At 45.3% G+C, this 15,385-nt stretch overlaps 1 protein-coding gene and 1 pseudogene across 4 annotated transcripts in view; one reads left to right on the forward strand and one right to left on the reverse strand.

Moving 5' to 3' along the window:
• Window positions 1-2,266, reverse strand: part of MYO5A (myosin VA) — a 184,911-nt gene extending 182,645 nt beyond the window's left edge. For all 4 annotated transcript variants that reach the window (XM_057306340.1, XM_057306339.1, XM_026518505.4 and 1 more), the window contains exon 1: window positions 2,130-2,266. In XM_057306340.1, the coding sequence (XP_057162323.1) occupies window positions 2,130-2,156 (27 nt within the window). In that variant the 5' untranslated portion in view covers window positions 2,157-2,266. The remainder of the gene's footprint in view (window positions 1-2,129) is intronic.
• A 7,061-nt stretch (window positions 2,267-9,327) lies between these two features.
• Window positions 9,328-12,088, forward strand: LOC113269725 (ubiquitin-40S ribosomal protein S27a-like; annotated as a pseudogene).
• The last annotated feature ends 3,297 nt before the right edge of the window (window positions 12,089-15,385 follow it).

Consider the following 15,385-nt stretch of genomic DNA (forward strand, 5'->3'; position numbering starts at 1 on the left):
CGAAGTAGGTCAAGAATATAAGAAACAGACTGTGAGGCCTTTGAGGGAAAGGGCTGTGTCTTGTTCATTGTTAGAACCTCTCAATATTAAGCTGAGTACTGGCACCCAGGAGGTGCTCAAGAAATATTTTGACCCACCATTAAGCTAAGACCCATTCACAAAAAGAATGAGTCAACAAATAGCCAAGAGACTAGATTATACTTAGGCATAAATGTACTTAGAAGGCAATTTAAGCTCAACCTACTCTTGATATTTAAACCAGTCTGTCTTTACAATGACTAGAAGTTGAATTTTAAGAGTGTGTGATGAAGCTATGACCAAAAGCCCAAACCTTGAGACTTAAAAATCACAGTATTTAAAAAAAATTTTTTTTTCTCAAAAATTACATTGGGAGAAAAAAAGCTGATCCAAGACCAAGAGCAATTTATTACCCAGTCTCTAGTTAAGCAGCCTACAATTAGTCAGCTCAGGGATGGACTCCTCACTGTGCACAGTGAAGAATGGAGGGCTATGCAAAGTAACGAAGGAATGTTTACAGACCTGTACCTCTTCATGGGAAAATGCCTCTGATACTTCTCAGTACCTACCTTCATACCTTCATTATGAGGATTAAATGAGTTAATATTTGTAAAGCACTTAGAGCAGTACCTGGCACATAGTTAGCACTGTATCAATGTTTATTAATAAAGTAACCAAATCAGTTGCCAATTGCATTCATTCATACAGTAGAGACCTACAATGCCTAAGAAAAGTACCAGGTTTAGAGAGAAGTTCCATTGGGCAGTCTTTAAGTCTATGGCTGGAAAGAAAGGGGTCCTGGAGAATGTTTTATGCAAACTCCTCACCTCATGGTTGAATTAATCATATACCTATTTCTTGAGAAATTCACAGGTTACAAAAGCTTTTCCATCTAATTCCTAGGTCTGATGCTCACAACAGCCTTGAAAGAGCCGCAGAGCAGGTATAATTAACTCCACTTACAGATAGGAGACAACTGAACAAAAGAAGTTAAGTGACTTGCCCAAGGTCACACAGGAAGTGAAAAGGCCTGGGCTAGAATCCAGGTCTCTTGATGGCGGGTCCAGACTTATACTAACATGCTGCAACTTGGGTCCTGCGCTTACTTGGGTCACGTGTGGCAACAATGATTCTAAGATCCTAAATGGAGATTTTGCTGCCAACACGAACTTGGAAAGTTAAGCCCATTCTGTTAACTGGAACGGAAGGTAATTAATAGTTGGCAAAACACCTACGTACGGTAGAGTTATAGTATAAAATGCCATGACGACACATATTCACCAAGCACTACACACCGCCCAAGACAAATTTTCAGAAGTCTTCAAAGGCACAGTTCTCCAAAATATGCCATTCAGAGATTAGCAGACACAGAAAATACTGATGTAGGTTATAAGAAAGAAAAGCCTGCAGCTTTCCTTAAACTAAACCCTGATGGAAAAGGCTCGCCCCAGCGGATGGTGAAGACATGGAGCCTAACAAGGCTCTAAGGGATTACACGTAGGTAGCAAACTCCCAGGGACCCATGAGAACCGACCATCCCAGCCCGTGAATCATCTCGCATTTATCCGGCCGCATCTTCCTCGGGGGCTCACCACCCCAGGGAAGCCATCCGAAACCCGGCAGCTAAAGGTGAGAATCGACTGGCGACCGTCTGCAGGATTCCAAATCATCTCACGGAAAGGTTGGCTGGTGGTAGAAGTGGCACCGCATACCAACACAAGACGTTATTTTAAGCGCCTGTCCCCACGGGAGGGACCATCTGATCGAGCCCATCAAGCATCTCCCGCAGCCAGGATTTTTCCAAAACCAAGCCGGCGGGCAGGGCAATCCTGACACAGGCCCCCTCCCCAATCAGAAAGCCGCTGAGCGCCCGGCCCGGGGAGCGTGGCGGGGGCCGCAGAGACCCCCGAGGCCGGCCTCCCTCCGCCGCCTTCGCCCGAAAGAGGAAGGCGCCTCTGCGGCAGGCGGGCCGGGCTGGGGATTTTGAAATGCTGGGGAAGGGGGTGGTGCAGCCGCCCGGGCCCTCGCGCCCCCGCCCGCCCCAGCCCGACAGCCGGCAGCGCCCGGCCGCGCGGCCCCCTCCCCACTGCGCCGCCCGCGGGCCGCCTTACCTTTGTGTAGAGCTCGGACGCGGCCATGGCGGGGCCCCGCGGCGCCGACGCCCCCCGCCTGAGCGGAGGCCGCACCTCGCCTGGGCGGCCGCCCGCGCCGACTAGGAAGCGCCCAGGCAGCCGCCGGCAGGGAGCGGGGCAGGGCCGGGCGGGGCGGGCCGCGCCGGGCGGGGCGGGGCGGGGCGGGGCGGGGCGCCTCAGGCGCGGGCGGCCCGCGGGGGCCTGGCCATCACTCCCGGGCTCGCCGCGAGCACGCGCGAGCGCTCCGCGTGCCCGGGGTCCTCGGGGTCGCCTCCGCAACCCCCTCGGCGGCCGGTGATGCTGCTGCCGCCGCCGCCGCCCTGTGCATTGTGGGAGCGGGAGGAGGCTGCGCTCCAGCGCTACCTCCGCGGCTGCTCCGGGCTCCCTCCGGCGCACGCTGCCTCCCCTCGGCAGCCGGCTCCGAGCATCATCCGCCTGCCAGCTTGCGCGGCCGCCGCCTCCTCCCGTGCCCCCGAGGCCCAGAAGCCTGCCCCCGACCATTCTTCGGTGGCACACCTGCCCCGGGGGCGCTTCACACCCGGGTCGCCCCTCTCCCCCAAGCGAGCCCTGGACCGTGCAGAATGGCCCAGCCACCGCGAGGGGCGGCGATAGCTGGTGTCACTGCGTGTGTCCAGGTAAAGGACTGGGATAGCTGCTTTTGCTATCCTTCCAAGCATTTCCAAGGAAAGGATTTGGGAGGAGGCTTCTTCGAAGTCAATAGAACCTAGAACTCCAGAAAAATCATGCTAGGAGCCGCGGTCTGGGAGCTGGGCAGTGAAGACCAGTAATCTGAGATAGAGGATCACCAAGGTCACCCTAAACACCTGGGCATCTGCCTGGGTATCGTTTCTTGAAACAAGATGCCCCCGGGGGTAGCCCAAGGCGCGCGTAGCTCTCCGAGGCCTGTGTGTTCGCTGAGGTACCACTACCCCTCCTGCCCCTCCTCCTGTTCCACCTAGTGATTATCAATTCCACGGTGCCACCAGAAGCTATCCGGATGCCACCTGAAAACTGCAGGGGGCTTTTGTGGAAAGTCCATACTGCAAATTAATTCTGTATCAAAAGGTCAAAGGATGGGGCGCCTGGGTGACTCAGTCGGTTAAGCATCTGCCTTCAGCTCAGGTCATGATCTCAGGGTCCTGGGATGGAGCCCCGCCATTGGGCTCCCTGCTCAGTGGGGAGTCAGCTTCCCCCTCTCTCTCTGCTTCTCCCCTTCATGCCTTCCTTTCCCCGCCCCCATGCTCTCTCTCAAATAAATAAAATCTTTAAAAAAGAAGTCAAAGGAGTCTCAGGAGTGGCGTTCAATGTGCTCACCCTCATCCTTGCACATCGGGCACAAGAATGTGGCCTTGCCACCCATCCCCACACTGTCTTCACCTTCCACTTGCTCTGCATTCACACTTTTCCTCCTGGTTAACTAATCTCCATTTTTTTTTTCCATCCCAGCCTCTTTTTAATGTTCTCATCTTCCTTATTTCTTTGAACTCTTAAGTGCCTGTCCCGGCAATCTGGGATGGTTTCTATCAAGACCATGTCTCAAGGCTGGCCCCTTGGCTGCGTGTGTGTCCGGCATGTGTATGTCAAGGAAGACCATTGCCGTGGGGGGTGGGGGCACTTGGGACTAGTCCTAACTCTCTGGAATTCAAGCCTGTCCTTCCCTTGCTCGCTGCCCACAGTCCTCCCAGAGATGCCATAGGTAATGGCTATGGAGTCCAAAGACCCACAGAATTCTTTGTTCCCTCCAATTCTAAAATCGCATCTCTTTCATGTTTCCGGGTCCCACCCTTTCTTTGTCCAGACATAAAAAGGGGAAATGTGCAGCTATGACCAGTACAACAAAAAGGACACCGGATTGAGATTTAGGAGGCTTGAATTCTACCCCTTATAATTTCTTCATGCCTTGTGTAAGGTAGTAACCACTGCCTTCTCACCCCTGGATAATACTTACCTCTCAGGACTGTTGGGAAATGCTGATGAAGGAGTTCAGGGCATACACCCCAGGGTATGCTGCTTTGGCATAGAGTTTGGAGGACTTGAAAAACAGCAAATACAAGAAAAAACACTCTGACTTTCCTTCTTTTTCTTAAAAGCAGGAAATGAAATTCCTTTATGAAAGATGTCCTCCCTATACCAGAAGGAAAGTAACATTCTTATCATCGAGGAGAAGCTGAGACCAAGAGAATTCTGCCCCAACAGACTTTTGTTAAAATAATTCTTATCTTCCCTTCGCCTGCCCACATAGTTTAGTCACTTTTCCACAATTGCCCCTTTGTTTGACCCAATGTAAAAGCAAGCAGGTTTTGTCGTTTCTTTGGGTCATTACAAATGCTCCTGAGTCACATAAGACAATATAAATATATATGTCACTTCTTTTAATCTATCTTTGTCAGTTTAATTTTCAGACCCAGTCAGGGACCTTAAGAGGGTTAAGAAAAACTTTTTCTTCCCCTATATGGATGAAAAACTAAAAAAAGGGTCTTATAGATATAGTGTCTGTGTGTGTGTGTGTGTGTGTGTGTGTGTGTGTACAGGAAGAAAAAGAAACTAAAATTATTGTCTTCTAATTCCTGAACACATGCATTCAAGCACTCAAATTTTGGGGGCCACAGGAGAAAGGTAGTGGAGATGAGGAAGAGGAGAAGGATTGTCTACCCTTGACTTAACTGTGTACCTCATTCAGAGAAAGAGTAGACTTAAAAGCCAAAAAATAAAGTAACAAGGAACCCTGATGGCTGGCCTCCCTTACCTTAAACATGTGTATTCACAGTCCCAAGCACTTTGTCATTAGTGAAGTATGGAAACCAGCAATAATGACAACTTTCCAGGATTTCGGATTCCCCCCTCCCAAAGAGTAGTAGCCAGATGTCATTGTATATTTTAAGTCAATTAAGTTCTCACTTGTCACATTATAATTGGGCACATTTTCATGTAGGTTGTGTTCAAATAAAAACAATGTCCAAGTTAATGTGAAAAATCCCTCTCCTCCGAAGCATTCATATTACTTTTCACCACAAATATTGAGAGCTACCATGTGCCAGGAACTGTTTTGCATGCTGACGATTTATGAATGAACAACACAGATAAAATATCTGACCTCATGGAGCTTACATTCTAATCGGGGAGACAATTATAAAGGTAGAAGGTAAAGATGGCAAGTATTCATTTGCTGGGGCTGCAGTAATAAGGTACCACACGCTGTGGCTTAAACCATGATGTGCTGTATGATCTGGAGGCTAGGAGTCTCAGGTCAAAGTGTTGGCAGCATTGGTTCCTTCTGGAAGCTGGGAGGGAGACTGTTCAGGCCTCTCTCCTCCATCCTAGTTGTTTGCTAACCATCTTTGGCATTCATCAGCTTCTGCTGCCTGCGGCAGTCTCAGTCTTCGTCTTCCCATGGCATTCTCCCTGTGCACGACTGTCTGTGTCTAAATTTCACCCTTTACAAGGATACAGTCATGTTGGGTTAGGGCCCACCCTAATGACCTCAATCCTAACGTGATCATCTACAAAGATGTTATTTCCAATTAAGGTTTCATTCACAGGTACTGGGGGTAGGAAGGACTTAAGCATCTTTTGGGGATGGAAAGGGGGGACACAATTCAACCTGTAACTGTGTGCAATGGAGAAAAACTAAACAGGGAAGACAGAATGGGAGGCCAGCAATTTTAGTGGGGTGGTCATTGCTTTATTCAAATTGAAAAAATAACTTTATGGAGGACCTATTTGGTGCTAGCGCTTAAGATAATAAAGATAGAAATGAATGAAATACGGTCCTTGACCTGGGAGAGCCCACTGTAACGAGTGGCTGCAGGAGTAGGGGAAGGGGCAGTCCATGCTGCTTGGTCATTAGTAATTCTAATTCTGTAAGATTAGCCCAATTCTGGAGGCAGAGGCAAAGCACTGTTCCTGGTTAATTAGTTGGCATTTACGTATCCTAATATTTAGTGTTTCAGAGGATTAGACCCTGGGCAAGAGTGACATTTGAGTGGGTGGGGAAGAACCCTAAATAGTTCACTGAAAGATCTAAATAATGTTATGTATGGGAGGCCATTTATTATCAAAGGATATACAAAGGAACAGCATGAGGGAACTAGGCTATGAAGCAGAAAAGCCAAAGTTAAGAATAGAGTAAGACTGGGGCTCCTGGATGGCTCAGTCCGGTAAGCCACTGACTCTTGGTTTCGGCTCAGGTCATGGTCTCAGGGTTGTAAGTAAGGTCGAGGTCCACATCGGGCTCTGTGCTGAGTTTCTCTCTCCCTCTCCCTCTGTCCCTTCCTGTCTCTCTCTCTCTCTCCCTCAAATAAATAAATCAAACTTAAAAAAAAAAAAAAGGGGATAGAGTAAGACTGACCGAAAAGACTTTTGAAAGATGGAAGGCAGTCATCAGGAACTACTGGCTCCCCACCCTTTTGCTTCTCCAACTCCCGCCAGATTTCCTAGCTCCCTCCCACCTGAGTTTAGGCCCAGCCACACTTAAAGGCTCCGAGGGCAAGGATTAAAAGTACAGTCCTTAACTCAAAAGGTAACAATTATTTTTATTTCCAGTACCTATTACTCTAATTCTAGATTCCAATCTTGTGTGTCCTAAAATATCTATGTGATCTCTGGACCTTCATTCCCACTCTTCTGGCTGTGTCCTAACCACCTGCTATTTGATCAGTCTCTGCATCTCTATGCCTGGTTCTTTGGCACCTGATTCCCCCAGCGGTTGATGTTCTGGATCGGGAAGTGCTTTCTGCTCATGTCCATAGCACTCACCTGCTTTATATTGCCCTGATCTTCCTGAACTACTGGAGTTTAAGTACTTATTAGCCACCCTCATCCTGTACCTTCAACAACCAGACACACACCTAACTTCCCTGTTGGTGGAAGGTCCTCAGTAGTGAAAATGACTTAGATTCAAACGGACTTGATTCTAGTCCTAGTTCTAATCCTGGGGCTAAACTACATGTGAGCCTTCTTTTGTTTTGTTCTTTTATTTTTTTAAATAAACTTTTAAAATTTTAGAAGTTTTAGATTAATAGAAAAAATTGCAAAGGTACTACAGCATTCCCATATACCTTGGTCAGTGAACTGAATGTTTATGCCCCTACCACCCTCCCATTCCCAGCCCCACTCCCCCACCCCTGCCTAATTCATATGTTGAAATCCTAACCCCCAAGGTGATGGTATTAGAGGTGGGGGACTTTGGAAGGTGATTAGGTCATGAGGGTGGAGCCCTCATGAACGCATTAGTGCCCTTTTGAAAGAGACCCCAGAGAGATCCCTCACCCCTCCTACCACGTGAAGATACAGTGAGAAGACAGCCATCTGTGAGGAAGCGGGCCAGCACCCTGATCTTGGGCTTCTCATCCTCCAGAATTGTGAGAAATTTCTGTTGTTGATAAGCCATCCAGTCTACGGTATTTTGTTACAGTAGCTTGAACAGGTTAAGACACCCTGCATTGCCTTATTATTAACATCTTACTATAGTATATTTGTTATAATTAATGAACTATACTGACATTAACTAGAGTCCGTACTTTATTCAGATCTCCTTAGTTTTTACCTGGTTTCCTTTTCTGTTCGAGGAAATCTCATTTAATCATCTCATTCGGATCTTCTTGGCTGGCAGTTCTTCCCTTTTCTTGTTTTTGATACCAATTTTGAGTAGTGCAGGTCAAGCACTTTGTAGACTATCCCTCAGCTGGGATTTGTCTTGATTAGACTGGGGGTTTTTATGAGGTGAAGTGCCATTTTCATCATCTCAGGTCAAGGGCCACACTGTCAACATGACATCACTGTGGTTACTGACCTGGGTCATCTGGCTCAGGTAGTGTTTGCCAAGGGTTTCCATTGTAAAGTTACTCTTTTCCCTGTTACAAGCTGAATTGTATCTCCTCAAAATTCTTATGTTGAGCTCTAACCCTCAGTAACTCAGATTGTGTGTTGACTAACATAACATAATTAAAAAAAAAAGAAAGAAACTAATATCTGGGCCTCATTGTTACTGGGGTATTATTGCTTCTAGGACCTGTCAGCCACAGAGCAAGGACATGGTGTATACTGACCTATGTATGTAGACCTACCTAGACTCATTTCTGTACATTGCCACCTATATTTATTAAGCTGAATATGAATTCATAGTGATCTCTCCAACTCTAAACTGTTACTACATAGGTCATTCTGGCCTCCTCCCCTAGCTTATCCATAAACTCTTCAATAATGAGGAATCTGAGCCTGTCTTCTTTTTTTTTTTTTTTAAGATTTTATTTATTTATTCGACAGAGATAGAGACAGCCAGCGAGAGAGGGAACACAAGCAGGGGGAGTGGGAGAGGAAGAAGCAGGCTCCTAGTGGAGGAGCCTGATGTGGGGCTCGATCCCGTAACGCCGGGATCACGCCCCGAGCCGAAGGCAGACACTTAACCGCTGTGCCACCCAGGCGCCCCTGAGCCTGTCTTCTTTTAATCAGCACCTTATATGTATTATTGAAGGATTCAAATGAGAAAGCGTACTGGAAACTAGACTGTGCTATACAATTTTAAGAGATCATTAATCAAATTTTTGGTCCTCTCTCCCCCTACATATTCACTCCCTGCCTTGGACTGCCCGGGCCTGTCGTGTTGTAGGGTTCGATGGAAGCACAATCAAGAATTAGGTGACTTCTGAAAAAGTATTCTGGAAGGGGAGCAAAATGAAAATAGGTATCAGCCAGAAAGGATGACTAGCTCAAAGATTAGAATTGTAGAAACGTACTGACTTATTTGGCTATACCACCGGGCTGTATAGTTTACGGCTCTTCCGATGTGAGGGAGGCATGTCAGATTAAAGCGAGTACAGGGTACCGAATCCCCTGAAGCTCTCGCACACGAAGGTAGACAACACTGCAGGGTTGTATTGAAGAGGCATCTGGGAAGGTATAATGGCATCTGTCCCAGTTGTTTGCCTGTCATCTTCTCTGAATTTGGGGGAAATTTCTATATGAGTCTTGCCTCCTGATAGAAATACCAGAACACAAATCCCACTTGTCTTGCAGCTCAGATGCAGTGTATGACCTGTCTACAAAGATCAGATCCATCCGCATAAGACTGAGGATATGGGAGGGAGCAAACGTGAGGAGAGAGGCTCTGCCCAGAACTTCCATTTGCCAGGGAAGGTAGCAGCAGAAGTGGCCCAGCTCTGGAGACAACAGTGGTTACATGCATGTTGGACTCCTGGCTTCCAGGGTTTGGCGGCGGCAGCAGCCGCCGCACTTTGCCTACCAGGTCGTTGCTGTAGCATGTTTCTGGAGTTTCTGCGAGATTTACATCAAGACTTCCTCTAGCCTTTCCAACAATTTTGTAAGTGATTGGATAATTTTTGATAAATCCCTTTTCTGCTTAAAGGAGACAGTTAAGAATTTGTGATTGATGGGGCGCCTGGGTGGCGCAGTCGCTAAGCGTCTGCCTTCAGCTCAGGGCGTGATCCCGGGGTCCTGGGATCGAGCCCCACATCAGGCTCCTCCGCTGGGAGCCTGCTTCCTCTCCCACTCCCCTGCTGTGTTCCCTCTCTCGCTGGCTGTCTCTCTCTCTGTCAAATAAATAAAATCTTAAAAAAAAAAAAAAGGAATTTGTGATTGAGAACCCTGACCAGTATAGATTGGAGTAGCAGCAGTTAATGGAAATGGCTAACATTCAAGGGTATAATTTCTTTCAGAAAATATTTATTGGGCACTTAACTAAGGCTGGGCTAAATAAGTGTTCAAGCAAACTAATAAGGTACCTCTCCTGGAAAGGAGAATAACGGAATGAAGGCACTTAGAATGCACTGTGATTAGGTGCTAAAACAGTGTCATGTGGAAATGGTTCTTGTGTCTCAGAGGATGGAATGATTAACATGACGTGGGGGAGGTGAGCATTCAGTTGTCACAAAGGTATGTTTGAATTAAGTTCTGAAATACAGCTAGGAGCGTATCAACAGATATTACCAACTAAGACAAGATAAGCCACAGGCCAGGGAAAGATATTTATGATGCATATACTATCTACAAAATTTTTTAAAAATAAAGAACTTACGTTTCTTCTAGGGAACCTGACCTAAGACAAAGGCAAAAAGCAATAGTTGCCATATATGGAATTTAGATATAATGGATTCAGTTCAGGAGAGCAGCTAAGTCCCAAGCTGACAGCTGTGTGTAAGGGTAAAAAAGCAACAGGTTCAGACTGAAGCAAAGAAGTGTTTCCTGGAACAAAAGGAAGACTTAGAGAATACTTGATATGAGGAAGGACAGTAAAATAATTGTAGTTATGATAAAAACCAAAAGTACAAGGGGAAAAAATAATTAAAAACACCAAGAAAAACAAAATACTATGTAAGGGAATGTGACCCTAGTATAAACTGTGATCTACTGTACCAGCTGTATCGACCGATAAAGCTAACTATTAATAAAGTCATGAAACAGAATGCAAACGTCATCACCTTTGACAACGTAACTGTAAGAACACAGATGACAAAAGATGGAGGGTGGAGGGAGAGTCAAAAGGAAAGATGTGGCATTAATATTGTCGTCTTACCCACCAGATAGACAAGAATTACTGTTGACAGCCCATATAAGAAATAAAGGTCAGGGGACCTGGGCGGCTCAGTCAGTGAAGCGTCTGCCTTGGGGCTCAGGTCATGATCCCAGGGTCCTGTGATAGAGCCCCACATCAGGCTCTCTGTTTAGCGGGGAACCTACTTCTTCCTCTCCCTCTGCCCCTACTCCCTGCTTGTACTTGCTCTCTCTCTGTCCAAAAAAAAAAAAAAAAAAGTGAAAAAAAAATTAGTAGACTTTGTAAAGGAAGTCTATAAAGGAATCAAGAGTAATGATATTATGGGGTGCCTGGGTAGCGCAGTCGTTAAGCGTCTGCCTTTGGCTCAGGGCGTGATCCTGGCGTTATGGGATCGAGTCCCACATCGGGCTCCTCTGCTGGGAGCCTGCTTCTTCCTCTCCCACTCCCCCTGCTTGTGTTCCCTCTCTCGCTGGCTGTCACATAAATAAATAAAATCTTTAAAAAAAAAAAAAAAGAGTAATGATATTATAATCCTCGAAGGATGGTGGGAAACGTACACTAAATCCTCTCAGTCTTGAAAACCATCAATTTATGTCTAAAATTAAGAAATCAAGAAACAGTGATATTAACATACTATTGAGCAGTATGGAGGCAACCGCCAGAAAAAACACAAAACTGTTTCAAGCAGTTCTCCCTGTGGGGAGCTAAACTTGCTGGTAGAGGTCCATATTGTGATTCTTAGCTTTTCATGATGTCCTTTCTGTACTACTTGACTTCAGAATCACATACACGTATAAATGTAATTAAAAAAAAAAAACCCACACAAACTGGTGTGTGTGCTCTTGGGCCTCTCTCTGGCCAGTGGCCTACCCGACACTCTCTCCTGTGTGCCCAGGTCTGACCCTCCTCTTCCTTTTCCTCCATCTCAGGTGGAGGTGCCCCCAAGCTGCAGATTTTCGTGAAAACCCTCACGAGGGAAGACCGTCAGGATCGAGGTTAAACCCTCAGATACAATAGAAAATCTAAAGGCCAAGATTGAGGAGAAGGAAGGAATCCCTCCTGAGCAGGAGGGACTGATCTTTGCTGGCAAACAACGTACTTTGTCTGACTATATATAACACTCAAAAGGGGTCCACTCTTCATCTTCTGTTGAGACTTCGTGGCAATGCTAAGAAAAGGAAGAAGTCTTATACCACTCCCAAATAAACGTCAAGAATAAGCGTAAGAGAAAGGAGGTTAAACTGGCTGTCCTGAAATACTGTAAGGTGGATGAGAACGGCAAAATCAGTCGCCTTTGTCGGGAGTGCCCTTCAGATGAGTGCGTGCTGGAGTTTTTACGGCTAGCCACTTTGATGGACGTTACTGTGGCAAATGTCATCCGACCTGTTGCTTCAACAAACCAGAAGACAAAAAATCGTATATAGGTTAACAAAAGACATGAACTAAAAAATAAATAAAAATTTAAAAATAAAAAAATAAATTTTAAAAAAGGAACAGAAAGAGAAATCTAATAACAATTTAAAACCAAGTTTTGCTTCATCTATCATTCTTTTCCGTATTTTTATCCTATGATTGATGCCCTGCTTGATAGCATTTACTCCATTTGGTTCTCTTAAAGAAGTTACAAATTTAAGCAATGATCCCGATGAAACCACTTTTAAATGTCTAGATCCTTTCTAGATCTGTACTAATGTACATACATGCTTTTATGAAGTTGTAAAGACCCTTCTGGGTCTCAAACTTCCATCCTCTTCTCTCATATCCCCCCCAGAAATAAGACCTCACCACCTCTCATGAATGGGACTAAGGTCAGTCGGTGAGCCCTCTCCTCTACTGTCCCTTTCCCCACCTTAAGTCATGTATCCTCTGACTCTGAAAAAGACATGCCAAGGTGATGTCTTCAGCCATGCTCTCCACCCTCGTTCTTGCCTTTTCAAGCCTCTTCTACACCTTTGGTTTTTCTTCTCTACTTGTTTTGCCTGTAACCAAACTCAAATCTTTCCTATATTTAAAAGCAAATCCAAAAACCGTACTGTCTTTCATGTGCCTCACAATCTTTCAAAAGAACCACACCCTTACCACTAACCCATCTTTAACATTGCTCTTCTATTCCTCAGCCCCATGTGGATACATACCTTCTCTCCTGAAACTGTCGTTAAGTGACCAGGATACAAATTTCCAAATCTACCGGCCTTTCCTCAGGTCCCACTCTTCACTGCTCTGCTATACTCCACACTTTATCTTCCTTTTATTGAAAGTTTTTCCTCTTTGCTTCTGACACTTACAGAACAGATCCTCCATGGGAATGTGAATTACTGCAATCAGCTGGCAATGTTGTAACAAAATACAGAGAAGTTACAAGACATGAAACAAGTACAATGAATAGTTCTTTAAAGTTTACATATAAACCTAACATATAAGAAAATAAACTTGGCAGAAATACTACTATATATGACCATCTTAAATTACCCCAACTGGCAAACACTTGAGCAAGAGACCTAACCTACACACAGGTATTCAAGACAGATGTTTTACAAGACAGATGTAATAACTGTCTGCCAATTAAAAAAGAAAAAGTTATTATTTTTGGTCTTCTTTCAGCAAGTACCTTTATAGTAATTGGAGCTTCTTATAGTATTGATATTAAAGTGGTTGAGAAAAACTGAAAACATGAAAGGTTTGTGCTTTTTTAAAGATTTTACTTGATAGAGAGTGGGAGTGTGGGGGTTGGGGCAGGGGGGAAGGAGAGAGAATCTCAAGCAGGCTCTATGCCCAGTGCAGAGCCTGACAGGGAGGTTGGGGGGATGGTTCAATCCCGGGACCCTGAGGTCACAATCCGAGCTGAAGTCAGATGCTTAGCTGACGGAGCCACGCAGGCCCCCCTCATGTTCTATAAGTTTACAGCCTGGCAGAAAGCTGCCCACTGGTGTGTCTGCTTTGATATTTATCCTCAAATTAAAATATGGCTGCTCTACAGTGATGATTTCTGCAGTAACCCTTACCCTTGAACACAGGTTTGAACTGCACAGGCTTACTTACATATATATGAACTTCTTCAACACAGTATTATTAATATATTTTCCTTATGATTTTTATAATATTTTCTTTTCCCTCACTTTAAGAATACAGTATGTAGTACATACAAAATGTTTATCAACTCTTATGAGCAAGGTTTCCAGTCAATAGGGAGCCTGGGTGGCTCAGTCAGTTGAGCAGCCAGCTCTTAATTTCAGCTTGGCTCAGGTCATGGTGTCAGGGTCCTGGGATGGAGCTCTGCTTCAGGACACTCTCCCTCCGCCCCTCCCCCTGCTCGCTCTGTCAAAAAAAATAATTATCTTTAATAAATTTTCATAAGATTTTATTTGAGAGAGTGAGAGAGCATGAGCAGGGAGAAGGGTAGAGGGAGAAGCAGATTCCCCCCTGAGCAGGGAGCCTGACATGGGGTTCAATCCCAGGACCCCAGGATCATGACCTGAGCCAAACGCAGATGGTTAACCAACTGAGCCACCCAGGCATCCCATAAATAAATATATATTTAAAAAAAAGTACAGTTAATTGGTAGTTATATTTTGGAGTCAAAAGTTTATTTGTGGGGGCGCCTGGGTGGCTCAGCCGTTAAGCATCTGCCTTAGGCTCAGGGCATGATCCCAGAGTTCTGGGATCGAGCCCCACATCAGGCTCCTCCGCTGGGAGCCTGCTTCTTCCTCTCCCACTCCTGCTGCTTGTGTTCCCTCTCTCGCTGGCTGTCTGTCAAATAAATAAAATCTTTAAAAAAAAAGTTTATTTGTGGATTTTCTACTGTGCAGGGGGTCAGGCACCTTAACCCCTGCATTGTTCAAGGGTCAATTATACATCTGTAGACAAAGATGTTTCATTAGAAACATTAGCTTGTATGTGAGTTTACAATAACAAGAGTCTACAATACACTTACCAGCCCGTTATTGGTAACAGGGCAGTAAAGAGCCTTGGATATCACATGCAGAATGCTTGCAAGGTTATGATCACAAGCAAGAGCACAGAAGCAGTGAACACCTAATCCATCCTTGCTATGGAATCAGGTACATCAATTTCAGTAATGTGAGGGTTCATGACAGCAAAGCTCTTTGACACTTTCTCATTCAGAGAATAAAGTATAAAAACCTACTTCAATGAAGGAAAGGCTAGGCACAGCTGAGACTGCATTTTCCCTGCATCCATGTCCTTAATCTGGTTTCCCAACGGCACGGCCAACCCAATATTCCAGTTCATTTTATTCATTCAATAAGCATTTGAGTATGTATAAACTGCTAGGGATACAATAATGAATTAGATCTCCAAGGAAGTTAAAAGTTGAGCTGAGATCAGTATGAGTCAACCAAGCTATGCATCAGGGGAAATGTCTAATGGAAAAGAAATATATCGAATACGGACAGAAATAAGGTTGGAACATTTTTAAGTGGTTATAAGTTAAGAATGGAAGCCGGTGAGGCGGGGGGATGGATGGGAGCACAACATATACAAGGTAACAGGAGTGGAACATGATGTGTTAGGAACCACAGCCAAGTGTCCAGCTAAGAAATAGCAGCTTGGGGTATGGGGCCAGCAATGGAAAGCGATCAGCAAATTCAGTATATTTTGGTGGCTGTTGGTCACCGCGTTTAAGGAATCAAGTATGACTCCAAGGCTGGTTTGAGTAACTGAGTGGGTAAATGCATGGTGGTATCACTTACTGAATTGAAGGCTAGAA

The sequence above is a fragment of the Ursus arctos genome, unplaced genomic scaffold, assembly GCF_023065955.2.
Source record: "Ursus arctos isolate Adak ecotype North America unplaced genomic scaffold, UrsArc2.0 scaffold_36, whole genome shotgun sequence".
Classification (NCBI taxonomy): domain Eukaryota; kingdom Metazoa; phylum Chordata; class Mammalia; order Carnivora; family Ursidae; genus Ursus; species Ursus arctos.